Raw genomic sequence first — 21560 nt, 5'->3', positions numbered from 1 at the left:
AATTGAAAGACACTCCTTATCTTGAAAAGGATTTCCTCAGTCTATCTAGAGTTAGATAAAAAGATCTAGACAGAGTTAGAAGGAAGAGCCATACAAAGTTATTTGCTTTTACAAGAGTTTATTTAGTAACTGTTCCAAGAACCTAGATGACCTATAATTTAAATAATAACGTTAGTACAAAGAGGTTTGCAACATGTGCTAACAGTCAGAAGCTGGACAAGATCTGAAACCCTGGGGTTATGAAGACATGGTAAATAACAGGTGCTGTTGCAAAGAGCTTACAGTTTGAAAGGTAACAAGTAACAGGCAAGTGAGGTAAACTATTGAGTTGAGAGAGGAAAATAGGTTAACAAAAATAAATAGCATCCTTTATCCTGAACTCTAATGAATACAGATTGCAGCAAGTTCCTTAGAAGTGACCTGTTCCAGGTCTGACTCAGTGAATTATTTATATATATATATACTTCTAAGACAATATTACCGGCTTCTAAGCATATATTTCTACCTGGTGTGTTTAAGATTATAAATGGAATCAGAAAAATCACAGAAAAAGAAAATTGTCAAAATTATTTTAGCTGCTTTGAATACATTACTCCCCCCCCCTTTAAAAAAACAGTTCTGAAAAGAAAGTATATTAAGCCAGCTTAATTACCCTTTAGATCTTGCTAGACATCACAAAATAAAAATAATAGGCTGCACTCATCCTGAGGGCATACAATAGAAAAGTCATATGTTTGACTTACTATTAGTGTTCAGATATGCTCCCAAAGGAACAGGTTTTATTTCTTTAAAGAAAACACAGGATTGTTGTGGTACATATCATACACCCCTGGGCCATGCACTGTAAGAAATTAGCTTTTCCAGCAGTACAGCTGTGAAGTAAGAAGTGAGATGCATAGATAATATTTCTGGATAGAGCAGATGCAAAGCAGCGTGCCCATGATATTGAACATGATATTCCTGATATTGAACAGATGCCGTGCTCCTTTGGTACGGCCTAGAACTTTGTAAGAACTATGGCTGGTTCTGTCTGCAGATTAAAATGTTTTCTGAGGCTAAACTTTGAGAACATGCAGCCTGACAGGTGAGCATCTTCTGGCATTGGTATAATCAAGCTAAAGGTACCACCATTTCTGTTAAGCCCAGTAGAGTGTAATAATAAATTCATGTCACAAGATGGAGCTTCAAGCCAGCTGTAATGGCATCTCCACACACTCATGGTGTGGCTTTTGTTTTTGTTTTAAATAGGAGCAGCAATTTCATAGCATATTTAAAATTTATTTTAAGAAATACACAGTATCCAATTAATTAGATTAATTATGATGAAGGATTTATGGAATGGAATTATAAGAATGTACTTTCCTGAATACATTCACACTAAGGAGACATATAAAGAAAAAGCAATTTAAAAGCATTTGCGGTGAACAATGGATGGGCCAGCTTCATCATATTCCTGTTTGCTGATCCACATCTGCTGGAAAGTAGAGAGGGAAGCAAGAATGGAGCCTCCAATCCAGACCGAGTACTTGCGTTCAGGAGGAGCAATGATCTGTTTAAGAAATAAAACATTAAGTGCAACTGTCTACTGTGAATAAAATACATTTTTATACAAAAATACTAGAGCAGTGATCTGTGATATTAACAAAAACACTGTATCTATGTGCTAGTGCTATCCATTGCTGCAAGCAGGAAAGTTTAGAATTTGTTATATAAATCTCAAATTCTCTGCCTGACTCAGCCTCCCCAGTGACCCCTATCCCTGGTGCACTCATGTGTTCCTGAGCATATGTGAGAAAAGGGGAGATAATTGCTCTGGAAACACGTAATGACAGTCCAGGTGGGCTTGAAAAAAATCAATGACCTATGGAGCACTACTTTTGGTATAGCTGATAAAATGTTTGTAAAGTTATCAAAGAACAGAAGTTTTTAAGCAGCAGAACAAAGATTCGTTTGTCAGGGTGTCTTTCTTTTTCAAACTTTAGCCAAAGACAAAACCAGCATTTCCTCTCTCCCGTGTCCATCAGACTAAAAGGGCTGAAGTAAAATTTATGTTCCTGGGTTCATGCTGTTCTTTGGCCACATTAGGACATTTGACCGAAATCACCATGAACAAGAAAATGAGAGAAAGTTCCTTTCTTCCAGCACCAAAGTTACCAGTTGGTGATTATTTGCTAGATAATCCAGATGTGATTCAGAATGTGTTAAAAGCACTTAGTTGCATGTTTCACTAGATCTTTGAGGACTTTATAAATGCCAGCTCACATAATCTACAAATGATTGCACCATACATACCTTGATCTTCATGGTGCTAGGAGCCAGAGCAGTTATTTCCTTCTGCATCCTGTCTGCAATACCCGGGTACATTGTGGTGCCTCCAGACAGCACATTGTTGGCATAAAGATCCTTTCTGATGTCTATGTCACATTTCATGATGCTGTTGTAAGTGGTTTCATGAATGCCAGCAGACTCCATGCCTGGAGAAGGTACAGAAGAGCACTGAGGAAGCAACTCCATACAGACACTTAAAATTGTTAATGCAGAACTGACATGCTGTTTAGTGACTCTTTGCAAAACGTCAGTCTCAGAGCTTTGGAAATCTGGAAAGTCATTTTGCAGTTGCCTAAATTATTTGCTTAAGTGTTCCTTAGTGTACAGCCCTCTTCTCCCCCTTACACACAACAAGTCCTCCTTAAAAAGAAAGTTGGGGCTGTGGAATAGCAAAGTTTCTACTAGGCTTCTGCAGGCAATCTCAGTTGTCCTAAGAATTCCTTATATGGTCTTGGAATAATTTGTTTTCTTTTTTTTCCCTTTTTTTCCTTTTAAAATTAACTCAGTGACAGAACATTAAAAATATGTCCTAATACCTCTAGGTATGCAACTGCTTTATCTCTGAGTTGAAATTCTGCCTATTGGCAGAACTGACACTGGGTTTCTGTGTGACCTAGTTGCAAATCGGCCTTCATGGATGTTGATTAGCATGGCATCCTCTTGGCTTTGCTCCGAAAAGGCGATGAACCATGGATTCGGGATTTGGAGCAGTCTTTTGGAAAAATAAAAGTAGGTCTTGCTGCCTGCATGCCCCTCCCACCTCCTTCCCACTCCTGGCAAGCACATTCAAACATACAAAATGGCACAGGCCCAATGCCAGAAGGCAGGAATAAATTGTGGATTTATTTTGGGAAAGCATTTTGGCTAATTGTTTAACTTGAAGTTCTTCCCACCACATTAATAGACCTGTTCTAAAAGATTGTTTTATAATGGTGCTAGGACACACTCGTGTGTAGGTCTGGGTGAGTTACTAATGGAGCACAAGCAAAAGGAAACAGGGCCTTGGTATTTCTGTGCAGTTTACCAAGGCAGAACAGTCACTGAACCTACCAATGAAAGACGGCTGGAAGAGGGTCTCTGGGCACCGAAAGCGTTCATTTCCAATGGTGATCACCTGACCATCAGGAAGCTCATAGCTTTTTTCCAGAGAGGAGGAAGATGCAGCAGTGGCCATCTCATTTTCAAAGTCCAGGGCCACGTAACAGAGCTTTTCCTTGATGTCACGGACAATTTCACGCTCCGCTGTAAAGAGGATTCAATCTTTAAAATGGCGTTCAGGAAGGACCCAGACCTGTTGACTGGTTGTTCCCTTTCATCCTCCAACACCCTCCCCATATTTCAAACAAATCCTCTGCTAGTCTTTCAAGGGGCTTTGATGTTGGAGACCTTCTCATGCCTATTCAACTGCAGAGCCACTGATAGTCCTTCTGAGGCCGCTAGAAACAGCGCCCATGAACAACGCCCCGTTCCCGCCAGCAGCGTGTCCTTACCAGTGGTCACGAAGGAGTATCCCCGCTCCGTCAGGATCTTCATGAGGTAGTCTGTCAGGTCCCGGCCAGCCAGGTCCAGGCGCATGATGGCGTGTGGCAGGGCGTAGCCCTCGTAGATCGGCACGTTGTGGGTGACACCATCCCCAGAGTCAAGCACGATCCCTTTGAGATGGCAACACACGGCTCATTCCCGTCATCCCCACGGAACCATTTCAAACATCTGTGCCAGGTTCCCCTGAGGCTTACCTGTGGTGCGTCCAGAAGCATAGAGGGACAGAACGGCCTGAATAGCTACATACATGGCTGGCACGTTGAACGTCTCGAACATAATCTGAAATGCAATTAAAATAATTGTCTTTAACACTACAGGGTTTAGCTTAGTTGAAGCAATTTACTGAAAAAGGGGTAGAATACAAGATTTTCATATTTTCCTATGCTTGGTAAAAGCGAGAAAGGAAAATACAAAATCTAAATACAAAATCTAAATCAAATATAAATACAAAATCTAAAATATTTGTCCTGTAAGGTATCTCCCTGTATTTGGCCTATATCTTTATCATATTAATATAGCCACATGCACATATTAAAGATAATTTTCTAATAGGCCTGGGCATAAAAATAGATAAAGATTACAAAGTTTGGACAGACTGGAGTCCTCACATTCAAAGTGGATACAGTGATTTTTCTAAACTATATGTAATAATATGTAAATATGACAGGTGGTCACTATGTGCTTTCCATCTCCCATAACTGAGAGACAGACTGCTGGACAGCGTGACTAACTGGAATGATGACGTTCACATCCTGCTGAATGAAAAGGTTGGACTATTCCATAGCTTTAGTGTGAGCTCACCTGTGTCATTTTCTCACGGTTGGCTTTGGGATTCAGGGGTGCTTCAGTCAGCAGAGTCGGGTGCTCCTCAGGTGCAACCCGCAGCTCATTGTAGAAAGAATGATGCCAGATCTGGGGATAGTGAGAGGAGCCAAGGGAAAGAAACCATCAGTCAGCAGCTCAGCATCACTTCCAGACAGGTACTGAGCTCCAGCACCCTGCTTACAGCTCTAGATATAGGCTGGTGATGCTTCTCATGCCGTTGTTCTTACTGCCTCCACAGAGACTACCAGAACAACCGCAGAAAGAAAAGCACCATCCTCAGGCTTTACTACCAGTAATATATGACACACTTTAAGGACACATAAGGAAAATTAATATGGTACTCTTAAAATAGAAAGGACAGAACAGGACACACTTGGTTCCAGCAATGCTATTTCAATAGTGACTGAAAGGGAAAACTGTTCCAGAGCAACTCAGAGAACATACACAGAGTTCAATAGATAATGGGTCTCTTGACAGTTTCATCTTTTGGTTTGTACAGGCCAGCCCAAGAATTCATGAAAAGAAATGAAGATAAATGGTTTGTGAGGTTGAAAGTCGACTTGTGTTTATCACCTCCACACAACTTGTTCCTACAAGTTGTAAAAATCTGAGGCCAAATGAGGCAGTGAGGAGGTTAATACACTCATAAGAAGTAAACCAACCAGAGATTTCAGTCTGAAGGCCAAGAAGTCTTTCCTAAGCTTGTTTTCAAGCTGGTGGTCATTAGAGACTGGTTGATATGTTTGGCATCTAAAAGATTTTGCTTTCTAGCAAATTCTGCAATACTGAGAGTCATTAAGTGCTGGGTTACTCCACACACTTACAGTGTGTTGGGATGTCCAGACTGTTGCAAATATCCCTGTTTTCACTGAACAACATTAAATGGACATACCATTTCAGAATCTTAGAAATTATATTATCTGTACAGCCTATGACTATAAACATGATTCTGGAAGCTTTTCAGTCAAATACTGGCTCTGAAATAGATTGCACTGCAATATTGCTAATCTTCCAAGCACTAAAAAGTATGTGTATAAACACTGCCCTTCTCATCAGAATCACATACATGCTTTGCATTTTTGCAGAAACAGATACCTTCTTAAATTCCATTTTTTACTAGCAAATTGATCCATTCCTTTTCCTTTCTTCCTTCCCTTCTGTCTCCCCCTGCCCCCTTCTCAGTAGCTAGCAAAGATCAGGCAGGAGTAAAAGAACTAATTACAATTTTGATGTACTCCTACTCATACTCAAGCTTTAGATGCACGTTAACCTTGGCTGCTAACAAGCTTCCCCTTGAACCATAGTGGATAGCACGACACTTTCATCTAAAATTTAGTGGATATTCTGTAAATACTTGGTTCAAATAGTTCTGTTTAGCAGTAGTACACACAGACTTTTCAAAGCTGAAGTACCTTCTCCATGTCGTCCCAGTTTGTAATGATGCCGTGCTCTATGGGGTATTTCAGGGTCAGGATTCCTCTCTTGCTTTGAGCCTCGTCACCCACATAGCTGTCTTTCTGACCCATACCAACCATCACACCCTATAAAATAATACAAATTGTGTGAGTCTCTCAGGGAAAAGTGTCATAAAGTAGACAGACAGCTGTGAAATAAATTCAGTTGCCAGTTATACTAGTTACAGCATAGTTGACTAATAATAACAAATGGAGTTGCAATGTGTTGCTCTTAAATTGCCAATATTAAATGTTTGGTTGTCAAATCTTTGGAGTCCGTATTTCCACTACAGTTAAAGAAACAGAACAAGTACAATATTAAATGCACCATTTATAAAGTGGGAAATAATTAATAATAATTTCATAATAATTATCAGTAAACAATTAAAATAATAATTATAAAAGTATACTTGTATTATTAATCATTATAAAACAATTATAATTATTTTATAATAATAACTATAATAATTTATAAAGTGGGAATTCATAAAGTGGGAAAACTGAGCTGTTTTGTGTTTGTTATTATTTAGTGATGAACAGTCTGCTAAATGATAATAAAATGGAGTAAAAGCAGAAGGTGATATTGTGCCATCTAAGGGTCAAGATGGAGCGATACACACTTTACATTTCTCAAAGCTTCAGTTTCAACATTTTTTAATCCTCTGTTTGAATGCCATAATACTGTAATTAGGGATGGACAATTTAAATCTACTGTTTGGTCTCCTTTACAGATATTTTCGTGGATCCTGTAGAAATTATTAAAGGACCAGAAGCTGGAAACTACTCTGGATGTACACTAGACTCTATGTTAGAATCAGAAATCATGAAAGAAACATAGAATATAGTAGGATCCTTTAAGTGCATAATACTCCTATCAGAACTTAGTCATTAGAGATTCCGAACCTTGGCATCTCTAAATCCATGTCTTAAAAACAGGCATCCCAGATTTGCAATTTTTAATGGGATGATCCATTCTAAATGATCAGGAAAGAAAGGTTCCAGAAATCTGTATTTGTTTCCACTGTAACTATATGGCTTGGTTTTGAGCAATTGTTATCATTTACACTAGCTACAGATGATGGCATTTGAATGCACTTTTCAAATTATGGCAATTCCCAGAGGCAACAATTAGCCCTTCAGTCCTAGTTTCTATATTGAAAGGCAGGTATTTCTCTGATCCTGGAGAACTTAAAATGCATTTGCTGGGTATATAAAGTCTTCATCTTGCAAAGAGCTTGCCGCTTTGCTCCAGGGCCTTGGGTGACACAGAAGCAATTAGGTGGATCTGTTAATTACTTGGATTAGTTTGTTGTGACCTAGACAAGCTGCTCTAATTCATGCTTATGGTTATCTGTCTCATAAACTATAATTAACAGCTCAGATAATAAATGTATTCTGCAAGATATTAAAATAAAGTGGTATGCACCATATTCTCAAATGTAAAGCTTGAAGCTAAGGAAACTCAGCCCTAGACAGGTACCCATTTCTGGTTCTGCTTAATGAATAAAGTCAGAAAGGTTAGGAGAAAGCTAACTGAAAATGTCTGCTTCCTCCTTTAGTCTTCCACACATTACCTATTACCAGCTTTAAGGGCAGTCAGAATTTCTAGATGTCCCTGTGTTGGGCTTGTTTGGATATTGGGTTGGGTTTCTTTAACCTGGTTTTACTCACCAAGTTCTCTGGGTGATTCAAAACTAAGGGGCAGGGAAAAGATGGCATAGAAGGGAGTGAAAAATTTTAAAAGGATTCCTTTACAAGGCAAGAGACCTCCCTTGATTCAGGTGAGTACGCTGCTGGATTCATTTTGCCTGGAAGTACTGTGTTACACAGATCAGCCCAGGCTGGACTAGCCCCAGATAGCCCTGGCTGAAGAGCTGGGGACAGGGCAGCAAAGCCTCCTACAAGCCCAGTAAGGAACAACCAAAGCAGTTCATCACCTGGTGCCTGGGACGACCCACAATGGATGGGAAAACTGCTCTTGGAGCATCGTCCCCAGCGAAGCCGGCTTTACAGAGCCCCGACCCATTGTCACAAACAAGGGCAGTGCTGTCCTCTTCCTCACACATCTTCTATGGCAGTGCCTGCTGGCCTTCCAGACAGAAAACAACCCTGTGAAAACAGCAGGGAAGAATTAAATCAAAACCAAAATCACACTCAGGTAGCAGAACCACCCTGGCTACCAGAACCTGCAAGGAGGGGAATGGCCCTGGGCTGGGAATCACAAGGATTCGGGGCTGTGGGAGGGAATGGGCTTCCTTCTGAAAGCATGAGAGGTATCAACCATGCCTGTGTGCACTAGAGATTATCCAGGGAATTCCAGAGGGGACTTCCAGCCCTGCGGCACGGGCAGAGAGATCAGGGAGCAGCAAATGTTTATCTAAATTTGGTCTCGGAAATCCACGGCTGGGGGAGGGAGATAAAAGAGAACACTGGACTGACAGCTGCAAAAACAAAGATTCATTTGCATTGAATTCAGCACAACTTCTCCTGCTCTTCTATCACCCTGACAAAATCCTGACACTTGTGGATAGCTGTTAAAAGGTAAGAGCACTTCAACTTCCCCTTCTAGTCCTGGGTTTCCCAAAAACTAGCAACATTAAATGCTATGAATGTACCAGGGATGTTTTCCTGATGCAGATATTAATCCACTGGTGAAGGTGGCCAATTAAGTTTACATTTAACCTTTTAAAAAGGTAGAAATTTTCCAAATAAAAAGGGAAATAAAAAGAAGCAAGTCTTTTTCAGTTCTCTCCTAATCAGTCGGAAAAATAAACTCACCTTTAAAATCAAGTCAGAGACAGTATGTGTTTTAAAAACAGGCCATAATGTCTGCTCTATCATTATTTCAAAGCAGCTAATAAACTACATTTGTAGAGTGACAGAACAATTTATGTTGGCTCCTTGGCTCAGTAAAAAGAAACTGTTTTCTTCCTCTGGCAACAGGAAGATAATACGGATAATAAAAATGCTTTGAAGGCTTTGTATTGAAGTCAATTTCAGAAACAAGCACTGAATACCAGGACTCGAGAAGAACTATTTGCTCACAATTTATAGCGTGGTAGGGAATCACTTGGCCCACTACAAGCTTGGGTTTCCATGCACAGTTCAACAAATTGCAGTGTGTTAACAGCTAAGGGAGACAGCTGTCATCCACGGACCAGCTGGCTCCACATGCAGCCTCCAAAGCCTTCTGCTGAAGGAATACTGGAAGTGCAGGCAGAAATGAGAATGGGGTCAGCCAGAGCCATGGCTAATGAGCAAGGGACGCCAAAATCTGTTTGGACTCTACAATGGATGGAACAAGCACAGACAGTTCTTCAAATGCTTCATTTGAGATCCTCTGTCTCTCCCAGCCAGGCAGCCACGAGACACGGCTGCAGCCCTGCTCCTGCAGGCTGCGTGGGCAGAGCTCCCAGGAGAAGACCAGGATAGGGAAATCCTAACTTTGTATTCCAGATATTTTTTCATTTTAACTGTGGAAGGAAAGTAAGTTGTAATTTTTTCATTTATTAAACTCCTTAGGCTCTTTATATTAAAATATTTACTGAATGGAGTACAACTGTTATCTAACATGAATGAACAGACTGGTTTGGACAAACCATTTCCTAATTAGGAAATATGCATTTCAGCCGTCTGTTTTTGGAACAGCGTTTGAGGTCAGGGGGGTTGCTCAAACCCATGCAGCTAATGCAATGCCAAAAATCACTTGGGGGAGGGGAAGAAAGGGGCAGGAAAGGCTACATTTCTGAGCTTAGTGGACTCTAAATGAAAACCATATTTAGTAATAAAGCACAAAAAGTTGAAAAATCAGACAGAGGGCTCTGCTACCAACAAGTGAGTTACAGCTCAGGACTGCCATGGCAGGCAGTAGCAAGATCTTAGAGCAGCAAATGTCACTGAGTACTGTGAAGAAAGGAAATTTTTCTCCCAAGTAAACAGTACAGTATTTAACTTCTTTCTTCTCCCTGTTTTACATGCAAATATAATCAATCACCTCCCCAATCTCCACAATAAATTATAAAGAGAACTCCAGCCCCACATGCGCTGCATGTAGCCTGTTTGTTAATGAATGTTTGGCATTTTACAGAACAGCAGTTTCATATACATAGAGACAAGGATGAATACACATGCATCCTCACTTTATCCTATTAGACACTGCTGATTTGCATACTTCCAGCAGTCACATTCCACGAAACACTCTTTCACCTCACACTTGACTGAAAGCACTGAAGCAAATCTGCTAAGAAACACTACTACACACCTCGTCAGGAACTCTATCCCAAACTAACAGCCCAATGTCACACGGGTTCACTTAAACCAGAGTATATCTGCAATTCCAGCAGTAGCATTACACAAACCATTTCTTCATACAGTTGCTGGAGTGCTGGTAGAAGCAGTAAAATTATTAGGGTAGAACTTTTCCTTTCAGAATATAAAATAAAGGCAACTCAGTATAGATACTACAAGCATTTTATCAACTCAATTCTAGTTAAGCAAATTACAGCACAGCAGTACATCCTCCTGAACAGCTTCCACTTGACATTATTTAATCAAAATCCTCCAGCAACCTGTAAATCATGCCATTGGTTCCGTGCCACTTACCCTGACAGCGCTTGGCTGAGGATGGCTGCTCTAGGGTGGGGTACACTCTGTATCTGAAACCTCAGGGGTTATATAGCCCCTGCAGCTCTTCTCCTCCCACTAGCCTCCCAAACAAGGAGCAGAGACAGACAGAGACAGAGCTGAAGTCTCTAACAAAACCATATAGGGACCTTACTACAAAAAACTCTAATCTGGGTGGCCACAGGCCCTGGGTCTCTTCCACTGCATTCCAGTGTAGAGCTCATGAAACAGGAGGAGGCTTTCAGCTGTGTAAGATAAACACTTTAAAACTTCAGGAGAGTTGCTAAAATGCAGAGAGAGAGTGCCCACAGTAGACATCCTCTGGCAGGAGGATCATGTGTTCAAACAAGAGAGGTCCAGGACTCCACAGTAACATCCAAGAAGCAGAATGAGAAATCATTAGAGCAGTCATTTATAACAGGGAAGGTCTTTTTAAACAAGCACCTTGCTGTCATTGAAGATTTTGACAAAAACAATGAATAAATATTTTTGGCCAGCTAAACAGCTGCTCAGCTTTTCTATGAAGTCTCTTTAAAAGCTTATCATTTTGCTTGTATGAGAAATATTGCCCACAGGCTTAAGGATAGTAAAAAAAGTACCAGCTGTTGTAAAATATTCACAGAGAAGTCTTTGAAGGTTGTGAAAATGTTCAGTTAAAAGATTGTTATGATCCTGCCTGGTCTGTTTCTGTGAAAGCTTATTTTCCAGCTCTAGGCTCTGCAGGCCAAATTTGCCCTAGAGCTGCTCCACTGATGTCCACAAATCTGGACTGTCAGAAACTCACATCCCAAATTGCTCATAATAAGGTTGTTGAATTTTATAACCCCAGCTATCTTTTTCACTGAACAGACTTTTAGCAAACAAAGGAACAGTTCTCACTGTACAAGTTATTTTCAGCACAGGCCTGGATTTCTACAGCTGTAGCCAACTGTTCTGTGGACAGATTAATTCTGGTGAAGCAGCCCTTTCACAGCCAACAATGCTTTGCCATTAAGTTTGTACAACAGACGAGAAACAGCATCTCTTAACTCCAGTACTAAACCTTACAAATTCAAAAGTTCTCCAAGCACACAAGCCAAGAGAGATGTGATAATCCAAGTGAGAGCTTTGCTTTGCAAGCACAGGGAGAGGCACCACGCCTGTTTGTTTATGGAGTGCTGGCTGCTTGAGTAGCTTTCATGCAAGAAAACCTCCCAGAAAACCACAGTGAAAGTTTTTCTGATGTGAAAATTTAAGGAATAAGCTACTAGCAGAGATAGGAAATAGGCAGAATTATGGATTGAACACCAAAAGGAATTCAACTTTTAAGGAAAGGAACTTTTAAGGAATGTAACTGCTTTGGAGAGTCAGAAACAGAAGCTAACAAGAGCTGGAACGTGAGCCATGCAAAAGCTATTTATCATTTCACTTCCACCATCAGGGAAAAAGACAGAGATAATAAAAAAATGAAAGAAAAAGAAAGGAAGAAAAAGAAAGGGGGAAGAAAAAGAAAAAGGGAAAGAAAAAGAAAATGGGCAAGAAAAAGAAAATATCCATTGAGGTAAGCAACCTATTGAGGATCTAAACAGGCCCTTTTCTGCATATCTCCAACTGACATTCGAAGGACAGCCAAAACCAAATTCTTTCTTTTTAAACAACACAGCTGAGAAAACCTGCATACCTCATGTAGAGCATATGGTATTAGATCAGGGAACCTTGGTGAAGGGGAATTTCACACAGCAGAACCCTTCAACGCAGTATCATGTCTGATTTCAATACAAACATCAATTACCTTCTAGATCAGGAGAAACACACTGCAAGGTTTTCAGAAACATCATCCTTAAATGCCTAGACTGGGACAAAGATTCAAAAGAATCCAAACTTTCTGCCTTACTGAGCAGAAGTTCACAATCCCCAAAAAACTTGGTGGTGATTGTACTGTGGTGGGTACAGCACAAGTGAGATTGCAGAGCCAAGTAAACAACCCTTCAGCAGAGCTCGTACATCACCCACACTGCTCCTTGGCACAGCTAGAAACACAGGCAACAGTTTTCCACCTTTGTAAACATAAAGAGACAGTGGCACACAGACACCAGAGACTGGACCTCTGTTAAGCTTCATCATGATTGCTGTAACCTTACCCTGGTGCACACCACAATCACTGCTGGAGGCAGTGGTGGCAGCAGCAGCCCCTTGGCTGCTTTGAGGAATGGTTATTTGGGTGGGGATCACACACCACCTTCCCTGTCACAGGCACAGGGGATTTCAGGGTGCTCATGAAAAAGATACAGCTGACACAGAGGTGTTGATATGGTGATACAGAGCAAACACCAGCTCTTTGGAAGGAGCTGCCCTATGAAGGATATTTGTTAGAGGCAGGCACAGGCAGACTAGAAGGAAGAAGTAAACCCAGAGTCCGACTGAGCATAGTGAAAGAATACACAGCAACAGCAGAGGGAAAAAGCAGAGGTGCTGCCCAGCCACAGCTCCAGAGCACAATGAAGAGCAGGGCTCAGCAGGCAGCTTGTCTCTCCAGTGAGACATTATGGAAAATGCCAGGGCAGGAAGGAAGGAAGGCAAACAGGTGAACTATACAAGGAAATTAGGTCAGTCCAGCTCCAGGGACATTATAGAATAAAAGGATTTCTTTTCTTTTTAGTGGCTCCATGCTGAAGTTATGATCACAAAAATATTTCTATACATAAAAGCTCATGTGAAAAAAATGGCATTAGTAGATTACACCTTTCTTCTCAGTAACTTAGGTCATTGCCAGAGGGCAAGGGGAGAGGGAAGAATGAACTTGGCATGAGACATGAATGAGAACCTAAAAAGAATTGCATAGAAAAATCTGAGAATCAAGCCTAGATGCTGGGGATCAAACTTCTGAACCCTCCTCTGCAGCTACGGACAAATAAGAGCTCATCTGAAATATATCTATATATATGGAGTGGGGCTTTGGGGGTTTTGTTTATTTTTCAAGGAAAAGAACAAAACACTATTCCTATAAAGTCGTTTAGCTTTCCCTCTGGAGGCCACTTCCAACATCAACTTCTGCTGCCTTTCAGTTCTTATCCCACTCATTTGTACAGAAACTGCACAGCACAATTTGTCTGGTGTGCCCATACCCCAAGGTTCTTGTTCTTTCTTTGTATTCATAGCCAAAACCTGTGGTTTTTATTTAACTCTCCTGAGAACTTTTTAGGTTTTCCATGCTAAACCTTTTTGCAGTCTGCATCACAGGAGTACATCTGGAGTACAATAACAGAAAGAAAAAGAAGAGGAAAACTAATTTTGCCTCTCTCTTCAGCATCTTTTCCCCTGATCTCTTAGTAGAGATACTAGCAAAGCTCCAATGCTCATTGGGAACTATTGACTCCTATTGACTTCCAGCATCTTTCCATGTATCAGTGGAAATTTAACTGTGCCTTCCTTAAGTTCTTTATTTTCAGAAACTGTGGGTTGCCATATGGACACAAAGTGTGCCTGGGACTCCACAGCAGCAGGAGCTGTAGGAAATGGCCAAAAGAATGCCAGCTCAGAGGCCCAGCACCAGTGGGTAGATGCCATACTTTTTTGGTAAAGGAGGACAGAAGCTGCAGGCTTATCCCAGTCTATAGAAGAATGTGAATAAAGTAATCCCTTTGCTTTACTTTATAAGGGAAAACAACTTCTGAGATGTGCATGGAGACCTTCCTGCCTCCATCCAATTGGCTGTTTAGGAATGAGGCTCTGCTAAATATGTCTCTGGCTCCTTTTTATTTGGGGATTCCTTTCATCTTCGTAACATTAGCAGAATCTCTAAATGTTTTGGTTTGTCTGGCTTCAGGCCCTCTCCTCTATCTCATTGATAGGCTTTACACATCCCCACCCCCTATTTTGAGAAAGACAGGAATAAATAAGCTGTAGGGAGCAGAAAGTCACTCCAATAACCTGATTCATTGCAGCTGTCACACAGTAAGCATCTGTAAAGTGTCAGATTAACCATAAACTGTCGGACCCATAGATTAGCTTTCTCTGTGATTGTCAGGCTCCTGCACCAGTCCCTCTCTAATAACTAAGACAAAATTTCTCTAATCATTTTCAAATACAGCAGTTTTCAACCTTCCAAGTTTGGAAAATAGTTTTACCTGAGCTTCAAGAGCTAGAGGAGACAGTGTTTGCCATCTGGGCCTCTCAAGTAGGCTGATGAAAAATATTAATTCACAGCCTTCCTTGATCTTCTTAACAAGGTATCTTCCTCCTCTATGGTAATGTGGTAAAATTATCCTTCATTCAAAATCAAAGGAACATGTTCAAAGTAAAAATGAGATAACGTCTCCCTCATCATCCCTCTTAGATAAATAAATAGTACATAAGCACAAGTCCTGCTGGGTCAGGCTGATATCCATACCGCTCAGTATCCTGTGTCTGAGATTTCCTGATAGCAGATGCTTGGAAAGAAGTGGGACACCTAGACTGGTAATTTTCTTCCTAAATTCTCTCTCCTTCCTTATGTAAAGCAGAAGAATTTCTTGAGACAAAAGCATGTACCCATATCCTCATGCATAAGAGATGCAGATGTATGTCACATTTTCCCTCCATAAATGTGACTAGTTTAAATACATAGTTTTGAATGCTCTTCAAGATTTTCTTTTATTATTATTATTATTATGTAGAAATAAACATTGCATTTTATCTGCAAGCTATCTCCCATAGCTCACAATCTAACTGGTGTAGACATCCCTAATGTTACAAGGAAAGCAACAAATATATCAGAAAGACAGTCAAAGAAACATTGTCTATACCAAGGGCTGCAAATCTGGCAGAGATCCTGGGTAAGGCCTCAGGCCACTGGCCAGGGCAGAGCTCTGACCCACTGTGTGCAAACTATCAGCAGCACCTCGGTCACAGCTCGGGCACAGCTCACACTGACACAGCTGTCCAAAATGACACTGAAGATAAGGCCTCACAGCAAAGTAAAATAATAATTGGGACATCTCTCAAGAGCCAGATTCCCCATGATGATTAGAAACCTCTGCAGCAACAAGCTATCCAAACTTGTCAAAATGTAAATGGCATCTTCCCACCACGGCTCTGTGGAAAACAAGCGCTGTACTTCCAGGGAAGTCAGACGCACGCAGCTTGTGCGCCGGACAGGGAGGGCGCAGGGGTCCTTCCTCCCCACAGCTCTCAGCTCCACAACCAACACATTCCCAGACTGATCAGAGACAAGGACACCGGTCCCCCCACATTTTTGCAAGTGGTTGTCCTCTTATTATCTCACCAAGAGAAAGATTTCAAGGGGAGCTCGCACATTGTAAAAAATCAGATGGTTCCCTTGAGAGAAACTTGCTGGAAGTGAGTTTCATGGAGCTATTACTCACAGATTAAACTTGTGGGCTGTGAATTCTTGGTTATATCACAGCTCAACTCCTCCGTGAGCCAATATTCCTGGCTCTCCAGCAAACCATGAGGAAAAGGACCTCTACAAGGTCCTCAACAAGGTAATTTCTTTCACTGGCAAATCTAATAATTTGCTGTAGTGCCAAAGGTTCACTTTTTGGCTCTAGATGATGGCAAACTGTGGGGTCACTCTCACCACAAATGTCACCAAAGCCGTACCTGCCTCTCCCAAAGGCCCAGCCCTGGTCTCCATTTCTTGCTCCAGGCACTGGGTTTAGAGCATTCGGAGTTTAAGTGTCACTGCTGGGCAGCACAAGGAGATGTGACCACACTGCCACTTCCCTGTCTTCTGTATGAGTCACTCAGCACAACCTGCAAACAGCTGAGAGCACAGCTGAACTTTTTTTTTTTTTAAACTTCATGAGAACCACTAAACAACAGTGAAGGAATGAGCGTTAAGTGGCAATAACCTAAAGAATGTACAAAGTATACCAGGGGAATTCTATCATCTTTGTGACTAAAGTGAACACATACTTTTAAAAATACCTTTGGATAAAAAGGAAACTGACTTTTGGAATTGGCATGCCATTAAATGAAAGTGTGTGCTGTTACATGCAATGGTAAAAAGTAATGTGGCAAATGCAGTCATATTGAATACATGTGCATTTTCTGTATCAGAAAAAAGAAGTCAGAAGTCAATTCGAAAGTTTGCAAAACTGTTTGGGGCTTTTTGGATTTCAACTCCACTGCAAGAGGATGTAAAAAGAGCCATTAATAAAGCTGGGCATGGACATTGCAGCAGGCATGAATAGCCTGCATCCACACAGGTGTTACAAATAGGCCCAAGTGCCTCCAGAAAAATCAACACTTCCTTTCATTAGCCCTTAAAATGCTTGTGGGGTTTTCCCCAGGAAGAAAGGCAGTTTAACAAAATTGTCAAGCATGTAATGACAAGAAGTAGCTAATTACAAACATGCCAGATGAACACACCACTCTAAGTCAGCCTATCACAGCTGCCAATACAGAATTCAAACAACAAAAATAAAAGGATAAAATATAATAAACATTGAGAATAAGGCTGTATAAAAATGACTTCTTGTGAATTTTTTTGAGGAATATTATAAACATAGTTGTAAAAGCCCTCTAAACCCCTTTACATTCTAAAACATTAAAAAACCAAACAACTGCAGATCCAACATACACAGAGTAGCACGAGAACTGCCTCTGAAGCCTTACAGCACAACAGTGCAGGGAAATCACTGCTGAGTGGGTGGAATTCTGTGGGACCCAGCACTGGCTATACACCTTAATGCCTTTATCCGTGATCTGAACAATAACATAAGTTACAGAAAAAGGTCACAGATAAAATCTGTGTGTGTATGTATTTTGATAACTTGCTACAACCTACATTACAGATCTAAGATAAAACAGAGTTCTCTCCAACAGGATCCTGTTTATAATAGGAGAATTGTTTATAATAGGAGAATATTATAGAATAAATAGAGAATTTTTCATAGGAGAAGGCTCTTTGCATTGTGACCTGTGCAGAAGATTCCCACCCCATGCTCCCATGGCACTTTTGCTGAATGCCATTTTGGCTGACGAAAACACACCCAGGAATGTGGTGCCTAACCCACTGCAGCTTGCAGGAAGGACAGGACTCCACTGGAGCTCTCCTGTGCCCCGTGGGCAGTGCCAGCCTGCTCTGTCACACCTCCCTGCACTCATCCTGGCTGCTGCTTGGCCCTGGGACATCCTCCTGTTACAAAGTGTGGTGCCCCAGGAGGGAGACAGCTGATGATGGCTTAGCACACAGCTGTGTCTCATGCTCTAGAATATTCCCTTTATAAACTGCTCCCCAAAGGATGCTAAAGCCTCACAAGAAAACTGAAGCAGGCAGGCTTTTGGTCCTTGCTTTGCAGATGCATCTCAGTTACATAAGGTTGCTTCTTCTTCCTCTTTCTTACAGCCGTAAGAACTGGGGAAAAGTACAGATAACGTGCTATTTTTGTTCAATAATTTCATTGGTTTTCTGAAAGTGTAAAAGCATTTTCCAATCAAACTTAGGGTTTTCTTTTCCTCTTCCACTAAATGTGTTTTACATGCCCAGTTTTAACTGCTTGCTCAAATTCCCTTACAGGCCAAAGAACAAAATTTTGTTCCTCTCCTTTTATGACTGTAAGGAAGACTTAGACACATAATTCTGAAACAAACATAACCATGCTCCTGAAACATGGAAAAACTCAGAACTCTCTAAAGCTTTTCTTCATTCCAGCCCATTTCAGGACCACTGAAATTATTGTACCACTGGTCTCAAGGAGGATGAAAATTGTCAGGACTCAGGTCTAGCCTGCCATTGGGAGATTTCTGCAAACTCAACTGTTTTTTGATCCATTTCTTTTCTTCCTGCAAGCCAGAAACATCACTAAAAAAGAGACAAGTCTCAGAATTATAGTTTCTACCATGTTGTCAGTCCTGTAAGTAGTTCCTGAGTTTCCTTTCTTTCAGTTCCTTGCTAGCAACTTGTTGAAGGCAGAGTAACTCCTTTCACTGCTGCAAAGCACTGCTGTACAAGGATCCTGAAAACGCCTGGATAGTTTCCACATCAGGATACCAGAACTATGTACAGCTCTTCCAGCTTCCTAATTAAAGCCCGTTACTTACTGCATTGTATTTAGCTGTCTCTGGGAATTCATTTACAAGGTCAAAAGCTCAGACCTCTTCAATACAGTATAAATCATTTCCCTGCATGCTGATTGCTCTGCACTACACAGCATGAACTCATTGTTTAATACAAGGAGAAGAGGATGCAATTAGCAGATCTTCAGCACAAACACATCCCCCTTTCTGAATCGCATTTAAACAAAACAGTGTTGCTATAGCATTTTATTGCATTAGAGACTGAACTCCACTCACTGCAAATGTGTGAGGCCTTCTCAGGAAAAGGGGCTGGGAGGAACAGGGGACAACCACACTTGGGGCAAAAAAAGGGCTAACATCTGTGTTCTTTTACTCTGCATACAATACAAGCTACTGTTTTCATGAGGGCTTAAACCTTCCCTATCACCTTGCTTTTAATAACTCATTTTCCTTTCACTTATTTTCCTTTCATAACTTGTCTTTGTCAGATCCTGTTTTGCAGATGGGCCCCCTGAAGAGCAAATGTGGGGTTTGTACCAGGTCACTCAGGAATAGTGGGGCAGTAGCTGTGAGGGCAAGGAATAAGCTCCATGTACCAACAGCCTTTCACTGCAGCAAGCTGTGACACCCCAGGCTCTGCCATGTGCCCAGTGCAGGACAGACCACGCTGCCCCTTCAGGGAGCTGATGGAGAAGGGGCTGGTGGCCAGCCCTGCCTCCCCTAGAGAGGCAAATCCCCATGTATTGACATAACATTTCTTTACATATTCTTTGTGCTTAGGTAGTGAAACATTAGCTTCAATCAAGGCAATATCAAAATTAACATTGACCTCAAAAAAAAAAAAAAATCATGACTCTCTGAAGTGAATAAATGAAAGATGAGAATTCAGTCAAAAACCTCTTCTTCCAGAAGGTAAGACCATTTCCCTACACTGATAGCAAAGGCATGTGACTTCCTCTTCATTTCTCATATGAAACTGAGGAACTGCTCTCCTCTCAGCTGGCTGCCTCCAGGCAGGGAAGTTTCTGAGAATCCCCAAGCTGGGAGAAACCTATGGGAAACCTGTGGCTTTGAGAGCCATGGCTTGCACTACCACCAGACTGCTGCCCATCCCAGGGAACCAGAATGCATGTTCTGCTGTCCATCCCTCTGCAGCCCCTCATCCCATTCCTGCATCAGAGCTGGCTGGCAGCAGGAGAGACAGCTACTGGGCAGTGTGGAAAGGATGCCTCTTTCAAAAGAAAACAAGTATTTGAGAAATTATTCAGATGAAAAATAACACTGATGTCTTATCTGGGAATTGAACAGACTGCTTCAGACAGCTAGCATCACTGCATTCCTTCTCTTAGTGACCACCCTCAGAGATGCACAGCTATCCAAGCACATCATTTAATTGCTGATGAGAACCACCGACAGAAAACAATCCTCTGCATTTTGACAGAAATATAAATCTCTCTGTACTACATACTCAATCCATTTGCTACAGCTCACAAAACCTTACTATGCATTGGGCTGTGCAGCTGAATAGAGAAAATATGACTCACTCCTGTAGCTTCAGCAGCTAGCCAGGCCTCTCTTCTGTTTGTGCAAATGTGTGGTGGCAGTGGGGGAGCCGGTGAAGGCAGGAAACGTGATAACCCTCTGACCTCCAAACTTTGTTCCTACCACAACAGCCCCTCTCTAGCAGGATTTAGCTGTTGAGCATCTACCTGAAGCACAAGTCCTGCTGCCAAGCACACAGCCATGCCCAGGAGACAAACACCCAGAGCAGGATCACTGCAGGCTGTTCTGGCTCTGATGTCACAGCAGATGCCAAGCTGCATCTGAGATGTAAGTGGGAGGGATAAAGCTTTTCACATCACTGTTGTGTCTTCCCCACCCCCAAAGTATTTCAAAGGTTAAGTGATATCAAAAGAAACCAAACCAAGAGTGTTTGGAGTCTCAGCCACATGACACTGCTTTTATCTAAGCCTGCTAGTCTCACTTATCAGATGATATCCCAGAAAGAGAAGCATGACAGAGCAAAGCAAAACAGTGGAACTGAATTCCAAACTTGCAATATTTCTTACAATATCAGAGACTACAGCATGCTAAGACCCTTCAAAATGTTTCCTTTAGCTTCTCCTCCTCACTACCATTTTTTAATACAATTTGTTTCCTTTAAAATTATAAGCAAAACTTCCTTGAAGTGTGGCTCTTTGAGCATCACTTACTCAACATGGGAAATTAAGCCATCTGGTGCACCTGTTAAGGCCATCTTCAGATTTAAGGTCAAAAGCAGAACTAAAGATCTCCTTTTATTCACACTTACCTTTTAACTTCAGACATTTCTCTATAGATATTTTTCCTCTTTCATCCTTAGCACAAAGATTCAGCCTTGGATTTATCTCACAAATGGAAGAAACCCACAAATTAAATCAGCAGTGCTCTGTCCAGGCAGTAGCTGAATGGAAAAGGTTTGAACACTTCCTCACTCACCTCTGAAGAACATTTAGCATCCCTAGCACATTATCTGCAAACCTTTTACAGTTGCTCTGTATCACATTTGACAGTTAGCATTTGCAGTACACCAAGCTTTGAAAGTATAAAGCTTAACCTTAATAATAGCATCTTCAAAAAACAACTAAGACCAATTTGCCTGAAAAAAAAAGAGAAAATATCACCAGCCAGCCTCTGAGACAAAGCTGCCTGCTGCAAGATCTCGATGGATACAGAGCTCTGCAAAACAATTAAAACAGATGCATTTACAATCTACCAAGTCACAAAGTCAAATTTTATGTCAGTCCA

At 41.3% G+C, this 21560-nt stretch overlaps 1 protein-coding gene across 1 annotated transcript; it reads right to left on the bottom strand.

The window, feature by feature from the left end:
• Nucleotides 1–101: 101 nt before the first annotated feature.
• Nucleotides 102–10843, bottom strand: ACTA2 (actin alpha 2, smooth muscle). The gene is made up of 9 exons (XM_041461040.1): nucleotides 10752–10843; nucleotides 8087–8258; nucleotides 6108–6236; nucleotides 4672–4782; nucleotides 4065–4149; nucleotides 3819–3980; nucleotides 3379–3570; nucleotides 2293–2474; nucleotides 102–1549 (listed from the first exon to the last, which is right to left on the bottom strand). The coding sequence occupies exons 2-9, from the start codon at nucleotides 8213–8215 to the stop codon at nucleotides 1406–1408; spliced, it is 1134 nt and encodes a 377-aa protein (XP_041316974.1). The 5' UTR covers nucleotides 8216–8258; nucleotides 10752–10843; the 3' UTR covers nucleotides 102–1405.
• Nucleotides 10844–21560: the final 10717 nt, after the last annotated feature.

The sequence above is a fragment of the Pyrgilauda ruficollis genome, unplaced genomic scaffold (genome assembly GCF_017590135.1).
Source record: "Pyrgilauda ruficollis isolate IOZ18807 unplaced genomic scaffold, ASM1759013v1 scaffold15, whole genome shotgun sequence".
NCBI lineage: Eukaryota > Metazoa > Chordata > Aves > Passeriformes > Passeridae > Pyrgilauda > Pyrgilauda ruficollis.
The sequence above is the reverse complement of the archived record's forward strand: the minus strand, read 5'-3'. Positions and strand labels throughout refer to the sequence as shown.